The sequence below is a fragment of the Balaenoptera borealis genome (genome assembly GCF_965194805.1).
Source record: "Balaenoptera borealis genome assembly, chromosome: 16".
Taxonomy (NCBI): domain Eukaryota; kingdom Metazoa; phylum Chordata; class Mammalia; order Artiodactyla; family Balaenopteridae; genus Balaenoptera; species Balaenoptera borealis.
The window spans coordinates 1,918,300-1,930,906 of NC_138872.1; the positions used below are offsets into that span (position 1 = coordinate 1,918,300).

General features: G+C 54.9%; 1 protein-coding gene across 3 annotated transcripts in view; it reads left to right on the forward strand.

The window, feature by feature from the left end:
- Nucleotides 1-12,607, forward strand: part of TAF4 (TATA-box binding protein associated factor 4) — a 69,600-nt gene that overhangs the window by 29,951 nt on the left and 27,042 nt on the right. For all 3 annotated transcript variants that reach the window (XR_014235734.1, XM_082360281.1, XM_082360282.1), the window contains 2 exons: nt 9,399-9,565; nt 10,833-10,952. Coding sequence is in view for 2 of the 3 variants with exons in the window: in XM_082360281.1 (XP_082216407.1) it covers nt 9,399-9,565; nt 10,833-10,952 (287 nt within the window). In the remaining variant the exon portion in view is untranslated. The remainder of the gene's footprint in view (nt 1-9,398; nt 9,566-10,832; nt 10,953-12,607) is intronic.

Genomic DNA, 12,607 nt, shown 5'->3' on the forward strand with positions numbered 1-12,607 from the left:
GACGGTGGGACAGCATGTGGGCCACGGAGCAGCACTGGTGGCTGAGCCACGCAGGTGGCACCCTCGCTGGTGGACCTTGGGGAAGAGGGAGGTGGAGGTGGCCCCAAGGGTTGAGGGGACCTCGGGGCCTGTGCGGTGTGGCCCCCCCGAAAGCCCGTCACCCCAGCGCTTCCTGGTGCTCTTTTTCGTTTTGTGGTTTCATTTAAGTGACAAAGTGACCCTAGAGCTGATTTAAAGAACTGTGGACGCGTGTCTTCTCCTGAGAGAGAGGTCAGCGCCCTTAGGTGTATCTTCTTTTTTGTTTTTTTTTTGGCCACACTGCGTGGCATGCGGGGTCTTAGTTGCCCGACCAGGGATCAGATCTGCGCCCCCTGCAGTGGAAGCGGGGAGTCTTAACCACTGGGCCGCCAGGGAAGTTCACCCTTAGGTGTATCTTGACCGTCGTTTTTCATTTCTCAAGTGCATAACTGAGCACACACACATGACTTTTACACGAGCCAGTCACGTGTGTTGTTCTGCCGTTGTCTTCTCACGTCACGTCACGTCGCACGTCAAGGGCACGTGTCCCCGCCAGTGCGTGGGTGGACTGCCTGTGGACACCACGTGGGTACGGCAGAGTTGCGGCCACTTGGCCCCTGAAGGCGAGTGTCCCACTGCACGGGGATCCAGAACAGCAAGCGCCAGGTCAGGGAACACGCGTCACGATGTTGGTGCTGCCAGAAGAATCCTCGCAGGGACGTGTGTGCCCTGTGCCCACCCCGTGCCGGGGCAGAGGGCGGAGATGACCCTGAGCTGCGTCTGGGGCCGGGTGAAGGCCGTCACCTGAAACCTGTCCCTCCTCGCTCATTAGTGAGGTTGAGCGTCCGCTGTTTGGCCCTTTGTGTTGCTTTTGGGAATGGCGAGATAGACGTTTTCATGGCCAATTCTTAAAGTAGATAAGACAGTTGTGGTTACTGGCAACTTAGTCAAGTTTTAGGGCAACATTTTGTTTTCAGAAATTATGCTCTAAGCAGGTCCCTTACAGAATTCCAGCCTGTACGGACATGCTTGATGTGGGAAAGACCCCCCTCCATCCCCGACCCCCCACCTGCCACCCTGCCTTCGCTCTCATTCTCCAGCCTGCCCCGTGGGACAGTTCTGCGGGGCGCGTGCCCGTGTGTGCACGTGTGTGCACGTGTGTGCACAGTAGCGCGGTTCTTAAACGCAGCGTCCGAGGAGCTCCAGAGGGCGCCTTGCCTCACTTAAAACCGTTGCTGTTTCATCAAGACCGTGAAAGTCACCGTGTGAGGTGAAGAGAGGTTAGAAGTAATGTGCGGGGGCCTGAGTCTCCGGCCGCGCTCTGCCGCGACCCCTGCACGGTGTTTGTGTGGGGGACGCTTTGCGTCGCTCCCCCCCGGGGCCCCGGCCTGCGGCCCGCTCATTGGTCCTCCTGGCGCCGCTGCGTGCGCCGTCCCTGACGGTCTGGCCGGCCCCACGCGCACTTCCCCTTGACGGGGCCGTGTTGCCCCACAGAGCGCTGTTCTCCCCCCCCCCGTGCAGCCCCCAGGTCAGTCCCTGGCCGCTGCAGGTCATCTGGTTTCTCTGCCCCTGGTCTTACTGGGCCGTCCGTGCCTGGAGGCCGGGGCGTGTGCACGGGGGCTGTGTGTGCTGGGTGCCCCAGGCAGATAGCAGGGTTCCTGCTGCCGTGGGCTGGGACCTGAGCTCCTGTGGAAGTAGGGTTATAGGGACGCACCTGTTTACCTTGCCCTCCCCCTCCCCTCTCCCCTCCCTCAGCCAAGCTCACGTCACCTCTGGTTGCCTGTCTACATAGCGAAGCATTTCCCGCCTCCAGTTTTCATTTTGAGAAATTTAAAACTTACAGAAAAGACTAATACAGTGAATACCTGCATACTCTCCCTCTAGAGTCACCTGTTCCTGACGGTTTTATCAAAGCGATTTAAGCTGTCGCTGACACGGGGGTGAGCGGCTGCGCCTCTGGTGTGTATTGTTGGAGCCATTAGGTAAAGCACGTAACACGCAGCCACCGTGGGGAAGGATGTCTGTGGGTGGATGTCGGCTGCTTTAGGTTATGGTCTGTGAGAGGGGTCCACTTCCAGCGGGCGCTGCTTTCACAAACAAAACCCACACACAAGATGTGTGTTACATGTAAACACATGCGCACGTTAGTCATTTCTTAATCTTATTAAAGTATGTTAGTCATTTAAAGTTAACTTGTACTTAAAGAGAATTTAAGGAAGTAACACTTGAGGGGTGTATTGCGGCCTGGAGCAGCCCTGGTGGGACAAGCGCCGGAACACCCCGTGGGGCCGGCGTCGCGAACCCCTGCGGTTCTGTGCCCTGTCAGTCGCACTGGGCTTCCACTGAGCAGGTGCGGGAGGCCAGGGTGCTGGGTCCAGCCCTTCAGGGAGACCCAGCTGCAGGAGCAGGGTGCACGGAACCCCAGACCGTGGGGAGGGGTCTGTGATGAGTGGGGGTTAGGAGGCAGCTGGGGAAGAGGAAGGTTCCAGGCAGAGGCCCTGTGTGCGTGCACGTGTGTGGTGGGGTCTGTGGCTGAGTTTGTGTCAGTTCTGTACCGTCTCGATTCCTGTAGCCTTCTCATCCATCTTTGAAACAGGAAGCGTTAGTCCTCCGACCGTGTACTTTTTCATAGATTTTTGGTTGCTCTAGGACCTTGGCATTTCTATATGAGTTTAGAATCGGCTTGTCTGTTTCCACGCACAAGGCTGCTGGGGTTTTGATGGATCGTATTGCGTCTGCAGGTTAGTTTGGGGAGCGCTGACATCTTAATGATTCTGAGTTTCCCGACCCATGAACAAGGTATGGTGAGTCTCTTCACCTATTTAGGTCTTCCTTAATTTCCCTTAGCAGCGTCTTGTAGTCTTCAATGTACGAATTAAAAGTGCGTGATTTTACAACAACATGTGAGGTGTGCAGGGAGCTGCGGACGCTGGACCTTGAATTGGGTCAGAAGCTTCCTCTTGAGCTAAATATTCAGGAATGCAGGAATGCCAGCGCTCTTAGCACTTGGGCAGCAGCAGCGTTTTCTTGTGTGCTGCTCCGGCTTCCGCTTCGAGCCTTCAGTTGCCCCCTGCGATGATGACAAAGAGCACATCTGGCTTAGTGGGAAACCGGTTTTAGAAGCAATACACCCTGTGCGCCTACTGTTACCGCACAGATGCCCCTTGAAGAAGTAAGACCAGCCTTCGAGGGGGACAGAGCGCCAGGTTTGGGTCGACTTCTTCACACACCCGAGCTCATGTCACACTTGCAGGTGGGTCCTGCACCACTTCAGGGCCAAGAGTAAGAATTTTCGGAAATGATGGTGAGAATCCTGTGGCGTCCTGGGTGAGGCGGGTGGAGTGTCCCCAAAGCGTGGTGAGGTCGAGGCACTGACCAGCTGCTCTTGAAGGAGCGAAACCCTGGGGCCGGAGCCGGGTCCCACTCGTGAGCCGGCCATGAACCGGGCTCCCTCGTGGGCGGCACCAGGGCAGCACACAGGTTGGTGTGGTTGCCGTGCTCTGCCCTCCGTGCCTAGGGCTTGTGAAGTTGAGGCCAGGATGCGGGAGCCCCGTGATGTGAGCACTCGTCTTAACCCTTCCCGCGCCCCTCCCCCCGACGCTGGCCTTCCTGGAGTCACAGCTCTGCAGGTTTAAGCACTTTCTTTTAGGTGGTGTAAAAGGCAAACAGCCACAAGAGCGAAAGGAACATTTAGGCCGTAATTTAAATCAGCTTCACCAGCGTCCGTGTTGGCGTCTTGCTGACTCTGCTTCCGTTGGAGTAGTTGGGGGACCCCGTCCCATGGGGACCTGCTGGAGGGGCAGGCACCCTGGGCAGGGCTGGGGGAGGTGGTGTGGCAGGAGGGCCACCGACACGCTGGCCAGTGGCTGTTCTGCTGGGCTGTTGGGTCTCAGGGAGGCTCCACGAGGCCCAGGCTCCTCTCTCCGCTGCTGCGGCCTGGGGTCTGGACGGGACGGTCCTGGGAGCCCTCCCCGCCAGCTCCCCTGCACGGCTAGGAAGCGTGTCACGGCTCTCAGGAGCGAGTTCTCCAGCTGTGTGACACCACGCCACGCGCGGGTCCCTGTGCTCCTGTCCCGATGCTGGCTTCTTCAGTGTTCATGTCGGGGTTTGGGGGCAGTTTCATTTCGCACGTCTTGGTTGTAGAGGCTCTGCCTTTCTTAGCACTCTCTCTGCAGACTCTCTGCACCGTCCGGCAGGTGACGGTGCTGGGGACCCTTTTCGGGGTGAGGGGGCAGGGAGGGGTCTGGTCCGTCTGACCCGGCCGCTGTTCCCTGCTTGTGCCAGTGCAGCCGGGAGCCCCCCCGAGCCCAGGTGGAAGGACGAGCGTGTGTGACGGGGGTGAGGTCGAGGCCGGAGCCCCTGAAGGTCGTGCTGAAGAACATTTCCCCAGAAGTGATGTCTTGCAGGTGGACGTTCCCAGGCGGGGCAGAAAATGCCTGTTTAATTTGTAGTGTAGCTCTGGCTGACCTACATTTTGGTTAAAAATACAGTGAAAAATGTTGGCGTGGAAAGGGGTCAGAAGAACCGTAACATTGGGTAAGAACACTTGAGTTGATGTTGAACTCTGGTGACTGAGGGAGGCTGGGATTCATTCAGTCCTTGAGGGTTGTTGGTTGTGCTTGGGCTGTGATGGGGGACGCGGCCCCACCCCTACGGAGCTCACTCTGCTCTGTGGCCGCGTCGGTGCCCGGCCTCCCAAACAGGCGGTGTCATGTCTGTCTTACGTATGAGCACGCGGAGGCTCGGTCACGGCTGAGCAGCGTGGCCTTAACACGGCTGATGTGGGTTTGTGCTGCGCGTTGTAATTGAAGAACCTGAGCTCTCACAGTAACAAAAAATAGAAGATGCCTGTCTTCATCAGTAAAGGAATCATAAATACGTTCTGGATGAAATATCATGTAACCACTGAAAATTACAGTTCTGAAAAGAAATTACTAAGCCAAATATCAACAAAATTACTCCAATTTTCTTTACGGTTATCAAAACACATATGTTATACACGTGCACGTAGGACAGAGAGTGGAAAGAAATACACAGTCTAGTAGCCAAAGGAGATGAGGTTTCTGGAGATTGCTGTCTTCCTTGTACATCTCCATGTTTCTCAGGTTTTCTCTCATGAACACTTATCTCTATACTAAGAAGGATGTTAAAATTATTTAAAAACGAAACCCTGAATGGCTTTCTGGCTGCTTGAACTCGCCGTGTCGTGCTTGTTGCTCCTGCACGTTGGCCGGTTTTGGTTCCAGAGCGTCCTGAGTGGAGGGGTGAGGGGTGCAGGGAGGGGGACCTGGGCAGGGTCCATGGCCCCTGGCCTCCCCTGTTCCCTGCCTGCGGGGCCTTCTGAAATGGAAGCTGTGTTCAGTGCGACAAGTTTGACTTCCTCCCCGACGTAAGGCTGGGATGAACATGGCCCATGCATACAGCCCTCCTCTGGGTCGCTGTTCAAGCCAGACTGCCTGGGTGTGTGCGCTGGGGCCTCGGGGCTCCTGGGGGCAGCGCCGTGCTGCGCGGGCCCGCGTCGGGGCTCCTGGGAAGTCACTTCCCCGCCGGCCTCAGTGGCCCCGTCCGTAAGGCCCTTCCCTGAGTCGCTCCCAGAGCTGGCCTTGCGCCCGCGGAGGGGAGACGACAGGCGGCCTCCCGGCGTGGGTTGGGGCCGGGTGGGGCCCCGGGTGGTGTGCGTCCCAGGCCGCCGTGCTGCCTGCTGCGAATGCGGAGGATTGCTCTTCCATGACCTTTTTTTATTTAAAAGTCATTTCAGTTACATTTTGAGACAGAGTTGTGTTTCTTTGCCTTTGAATGGATACTGCATAATTATCTGTTTGCAGTGAGCGTGGTAACCAGAGTTTACAAGATCCAGAGCGGTGATAGTGTCATTACTGGGAGGTGTTTGAGGCCGTGCTGCTGTTTGGATTCACCCCGGGCGTCGCGTGCACGTCTGACTCCGCTTTTGTCAGAACCAGTGACTGTGCACGTGGTACCCAGGGAAGCTGACAGGTGTCCCGGGCGCAGCGCCTGCCGCGCCTGCCCGCGGAGCCGCTGGCCAGGCCAGCCCCGTGGCCCTCACGCCCAGAGGCTGTTGCTTTCCCGTGTCTGTTACCACTCGAGACGTTTTCAGTGCTGCAGAGAGGTCTCGTCACTTCCAGGGTCCAACAGTCACTTCTTGGAGGGACCTTTGCTTCCATCCCCAACTTGCTCTCTCACCATAGGCACATCACACAACCCTCGTGTCCATTTTCCTAGACTTTTGTGTCCAAAAGACCACCGTCCCTTCGTGGCCATATTAATCCCGTTGCTTTTCGTGAATATTATTTAAACATTCCTTTATATTTCTGCAGACATCTTTTTACAAGCAAACGAGCATTCGATAATCAAAGTGTAGGCATCAGCTGCCCCATGAGCAAGTTTGAAATCGGGGTGTCCAGCCGTGGGGACGGCGGGGGCCTGCTCGGCTGCCCTGCCCCCTCGAATCCCCGCGAGGAGGGAGCAGGGGTCTCCGGACGGGCGCTTGATCGGGCCGGTGGGTGAGCGGCTGGGTGTTCACCGAGACCCCTCTTGTGGGGGCCCCGGCACAGGCATGGGCCAGGGTGGGTGTCTGTGCAGCACCCCGCCACAGTGGCCCAACCCCGACTTCCTTGGCCCCTTGAGCTTCCCCCTGGCCCACCAAACCTGTCCCGAGCGTGGTGCAGACTTCTTAGGGCGTGGGCATGCATCCGTTCCGGCTGTCAGCCTGCCAGGCCTTTCTCTCCTCAGTGCTTTAACAAGTTCCCAGGTTTCAAAAGACTGAGTTATTTGCAGCAGCTGATGTTTTTTTTTTTTTTTTTTTTAGCATGGCTTATTTTGTTTTTTTAGTTTTAGCTTTATTTTTTAAATTTTTATTTTATATTGGAGTATAGTTGATTTACAGTGTTGTGTTGGTTTCAGGTGTACAGCAGGGTGATTCAGTTATACATAGATATATATTCATTCTTTTTCAGACTGTTTTCCCATATAGGTTACCATAAAACATTGAGTAGAGTTCCCTGTGCTATACAGTAGTCCTTATTGATTATCTGTTTTATAAATGGAAGCGTGTATATGTTAATCCTAACCTCCTAAATTATCCCCCCCCCCCCAGCCTTTCCCCTTTGGTAACAATAAGTTTGTTTTGTAAGTCTGTGAGCCTGTTTCTGTTTTGTAAATAAGTTCATTTGTATTATTTTTTTTAGATTCCACATATAAGTGATATCATATGATATTTGTTTTTCTCTGTCTGACTGACTTCACTTAGTGTGATCATCTCTAGGTCCATCCACGTTGCTGCAAATGGCATTATTTCATTCATTTTTTTTTAAACATCTTTATTGGAGTATAATTGGTTTACAATGGTGTGTTAGTTTCTGCTTTATAACAAAGTGAATCAGTTATACATATACATATGTTCCCATATCTCTTCCCTCTTGCGTCTCCCTCCCTCCCACCCTCCCCATCCCACCCCTCTAGGTGGTCACAAACCACCGAGCTGATCTCCCTGTGCTCTGCGGCTGTCATTCTTTTTTTTATAGCTGAGTAATATTCCATTGTATATATATATCACATCTTCTTTATCCATTCCTCTGTCGATGGACACTTAGGTTGTTTCCATGTCCTGGCTGTTGTGAATAGTGCTGCTGTGAATGTAGGGAATGTGTGTATCTTTTCGAAGTATGGTTTTCTCAGGGTTTACGCCCAGGAGTGGGATGGCTGGGTCGTATGGTAGCTCTATTTTTAGTTTTTTTAAGGAACCTCCATACTGTTCTCCATAGTGGCTGTATCAATTTACATTTCCACCAGCAGTGTTAGGAGGGTTCCCTTTTCTTCACACCCTCTCCAGCATTTATTGTTTTTCGACTTTCTGGCGATGGCCATTCTGACTGGTGGGAGGTGGTATCTCTTTGTTGTTTTGGTTTGCATTTTTCTAATAATTAGCAGTGTTGAGCATCTTTTCATGTGCCTCTTGGCCATCTGTATGTCTTCTTTGGAGAAATGTCTGTTTAGGTCTTCTGCCCATTTTTTGACTGGGTTGTTCGTTTTTTTGATATCGAGCGACATGAGCTGTTTGTATATTTCGGAGATTAATCCCATGTCGGTTGCATTGTTTGCGAATATTTTCTCCCGTACTGTGGGTTGTCTTTTTGTTTTGTTTATGGTTTCCTTTGCTGCAGCATGGCTTATTTTAAAAGGGATGTTTTGGAGGGAAGCTCTCGTAATGGGCATACACATGGTTCTTTTGGATCAAGAGTAGCAGATGTGACCCCAGGGAAAGGCCTGTTATTTCCTGATGTCACGATGGGTGTCGAGGAAGCCGGGACCCAGCAGCTTCAGAGACTTCTCAGACTTGTGAGTTGGATCGAACTCCTGTTTGGTTCAGCAGCGGAAAGCCTGATGTCACTTGTGAAGCTGGCAGGCGGTTCTTGGACCTGATTTTCAGCTGCCTCGTGGGAGGACGCAGGGGCTGCGCAGGCAGCAGGCTCCTTGGTCGACACCCCCTTGCCCGGCTGAGTCGCTCTTCAGTGGGGTGCCTTGTGCAGGGCCCTCTGCTGAGGCCTCACTTTGGGAAGAGTACAGTGTTTATGGCGTTCTTAGGTCTCCCCTTGCAGCTCCATCACTAATCCGTCATGGGAAATCAAGTGTGAAAGTTGTGTTGATGTTTCTAATGGAATCTAGGATATAATTGGTTGCCGGTTTTTGAAGCTGGAATTAACGCCAAACCTGCCCCCTAGGGTTGGGCTTCCAGTGACGTAGCTGAAGCACCGTGAAGTGCAAGTGGTCCTCCGTGTCTCTGTGTCTCTGTGGTGGGCACTGCCCCCAGGTCGTCGTGGGCACAGTACTGCCCCGCCACCCAAGAGCGGTCCTGTTCCTGGAAGGAGTGTCAGGGCCTCACAGGACTGCAGGCAGGGAGCCCTGGGCATGTGGGCTGTGGGGCGCTGTCTCCCAGGGCCCAGCCCAGCCCGCGGGGACGGGGGCAGGGGCGGGGACACCTGCTCCAGGGCAGGGCTCGGGTCTGAGGCTCCAGCCATGACCTCCCGCCAGACACCTGCTGCCTTGTGAACTTGGCCACGCCGGGCAGCCCGTGTTGGGAGCACACGAGGCCCTCGGCTTCCGGGCCTTCTGACCTGCAGGCCAGCGCAGGGGCAGACCGCGGCGTGAGCAGCTCGGCTGCCTGGCCCACTGTTGCTGTTTGAATCCAGGAAAAAAATCCTTTTACGTTTTTGTCGTGCTGCGGACCCTCTTTCTCGGCAGGTGTGTTTAGAGTTCCGTGACTGTGTTTGACAGCTTCTCCTTCTGCCTCCTCTGAGCTGCCGGGCTCCCCCATGGAGTCCGGCCCTGGGGCGTGTTTCCCGATGCCAGCTCTCCTCCCCCAGGTATGGTCCTCGTGCGCAGCGAGAACGGGCAGCTGTTAATGATTCCTCAGCAGGCCCTGGCCCAGATGCAGGCCCAGGCCCATGCCCAGGCCCAGCCTCAGACCGCCATGGCGCCCCGCCCGGCCACGCCCACAAGTGCCCCTCCCGTGCAGATCTCCACCGTGCAGGTGAGTGCGAGCGCTGGGCCTGGCAGGGGTGGGGGGAGGGGTGGGGGGAGGGGAGGGGGCAGGGGGTGTGGCGTGGCCCACGTGCCACGGGAGGAGCTCGGGGTCTGCCGCCGGGACCCCGCCTGGGCCCTCCCCTTCTCTCCTGTGACGCCACCTTCCCGGGCCTCAGTTTCCTCCTGTGCAACGTGGAGGTCCCGCATCTCGCCGGTGCTGCTCTCGTAGGGCTGTTACGGGACCAGTTAGGACGCTTAGGTGCCAAGGATAGTGGAACAGAGGGAGCACTGAGCAAGTGTCGGCTCTTCCTGCCAGGGAGGCGCGGAAGAGCTTTACAGGGTTATGTTAAACAGTACTCCCCTCTCCCCCACAGACGTTGAAGCCTTTAGGGGTTACTGCCCTGACCCCTGCGGCTGTGGCCCCCTGGGGTTGTGGAGGGAGGATGGGTTGGATGCTTGAAGCCCAGTGCCTGGGACTCGCCCCTCCCCCCAGGGTTCTGCCTCTCAGTTTCCATTTGGGTCCATGCCCGCACATCACCTCTCCCTACTCTGTCTCCTGATGCCTTTCTGTCTCGTGCTGCCGTTCTGCTGTTCTGAGCCGGTTGGCTGGTTAGAGACTCACATGGAGATGAGGAAGATCTCGAAAACTCTTTTCTCCAGTGATTTCAGCCGCGTTCCTCTGGAGTTGAGACCCCTGCCGCTGTAGACAGGGCGTGTACGTGCGTGGGGACTCACAAAGGGCCCTCCCCTGACTGAACATCCAGAGCAGCCCACAGCAGTTTTCAGGGTCTGTCGAGGTCCGTCCAGTAAGAGGCAGATGTGGGATATTTCACTTTATGTACCCTAACTATGTAGGACAGTTCACTTTAAGTGTCTCGTTTACTTCCTTTTCTGCAGCACAGTGGCCAGTCTTTAGGCCCAGGGAACACATGCTTCTTACTGTAGTGCCTTTGTTACTTTTTTAGTGCTTGTGGCCAAGATTACAAGAAATCCACACAAGTATTGATTTCCCAGGTATATGCGTTCCTTAAAGACCAGGTCGGAGACTTTGCTAAGGAGTGTATTACAGTTTATACGATGGAGGTTCCGATCATACACTTGTACTTGTTAAGGAGAGTTTAGACTTAGGGTGGCTTCCCTGCGGCTGGTGACTAGACCTTGGGGGCCCCTGAGCGCGCTGGTTCTGTACGAAAGGATGGAGTCTTGGGTGCGCCAGGTGCTGGGAACTACTTTCACTTGTCTCTCCTTCTAGGCGACTCCTCCTTGTTTTTCAGGCACCTGGGACCCCCATTATTGCACGGCAGGTGACCCCAACGACCATAATCAAGCAAGTGTCTCAGGCCCAGACGACGGTACAGCCCAGCACCGCACTGCAGCGCTCTCCCGGGGTTCAGGTGAGGCTGGGGCTCCGCGGTGCCCACGACGCAGGGGTCCGGCCTCGCGAGTTTGGGTGCTGGATGCTAAGTTTTGGAGTTTGGGGAACGCAGCGTAGATCAGAGTTGCTTTCCTTTAAAGTCGCATAGAGTTTAACAGCAGCAACATTCTTAAAAGCTTCCCGCTGTGCCGGAAGTACAATTGAAAACGTCGCCTTAGTAACTTACGGTGTGGCATCTCTGAAGCAGAGAAGATCTACAGCGCGGGGGGAGAAAGAGAGAGAGAGAGTGTGTGTGTGTGTGCGCGTGTGCTGCTCGCGACCTGTTCCTGCACCGAGGAGGACGCGTCCTCACTGAGTATGTGCGTTCACGTGTGCGAGTCTCACAACACCCCTCCCTGACGGGCGCGGACACATGCGGTGTGAGCGGCTCCGGACCCTGATCCCGGTGTGGCCTCAGCCGGCCTCCCTGCAGCCGCACCTCGTCCAGTGCTCTCTCCACTCACCCTGGTCTTGGCCTCCTTTGCCTTTTGGTGTCTGCAGCCGTGACATTGCTTTTCAGAACAGCTGGAGGAGCAGTTGGGTCCCAAGTAACTGAGCTCAGTGGTCTCCCGCGACAGGAGCTGCCCAGGCAACGGCGCTTCCTGAGACAGGGTCTTCTGGCCCGAGTTCAGTCTGATTGGCGCATCTGAACTTCAGTTATAGTGAAAGGAACCTTTTCTGAGAAGGTAGTGAAGCTCATGGTCAGCTTTTGCATGAGATTTAGTAGAAAATAAGTTTATCAACATAGGTTCCCACAATCTCAGAATCATCCAGGTGAAACGTGTATTCATCCGACCAGTAGAAGCAAGTGTGAGGAATAAAGTTTGATGTAAAGGAAAACTCCCAAGAATTGGAAGTGCCCTGGCTGTTTCTGGGTGTCCCGAGGCAGCTCTGCTCTTCCCCTTTTGCTGCCCAAAGATGGCTGTTGGTCAGTTCTTTTACGTGTCTCCTCTGAAGTTTTTTATTTGCCATTTTGTAGTTACAAAAGTAGTACATGCTTAACGTTACAAGTAAAATACACAGATAATATGGGAAGAGCCCATCATCTCTTCCAACTGACAGTCCTCCCGTGAAACCAGTGTCTACAGCCTGGGGGATGCAGACAGCTGCCCGCACACCGCCCACCGCCTGCCGCCCGCCGTAGCGGCCGTGCCATCAGAGCCCCTTGTGCGGCAGGCAGGGCGCCGGGGCCTGGTTGCTTAGAAGAGCCGCAGGCGAGTCATGCTCGGGGTTACACTGCCCCCTACCTTCCGAAGTCGTAAGAGAGTAACGTTTAAAAAATTGGAGAAGCCTCCATTTTTAAATTGGAAAAGTGCTAATTAAAAAAAAAAAACAGTAAATATTTGCATCCTGATTGTTCACGTAGACTAGAAGTCTTGGGAATTTGACCGAGGACAGTTGTTGTTTGATGTCTAGCTGTTTGCTGGCTTAAATATATTCGTTTAGCAAAGTAGCCCCTCCCTCCCAACACCAACTACATCAAGTCCCCGCCTGCTCTGAAAACCCCCTTTCCAGGATGTTTCTGGATGTGACTCGCTTTGGGGGAGCAAAGAAAGGTTGGTCCGGCAGCGGTGGGGGAGCCCGGGACCCCGACGAGTCCTGGTGCCGCCCCCCGCATGGGGGGGTGGCCTGCCC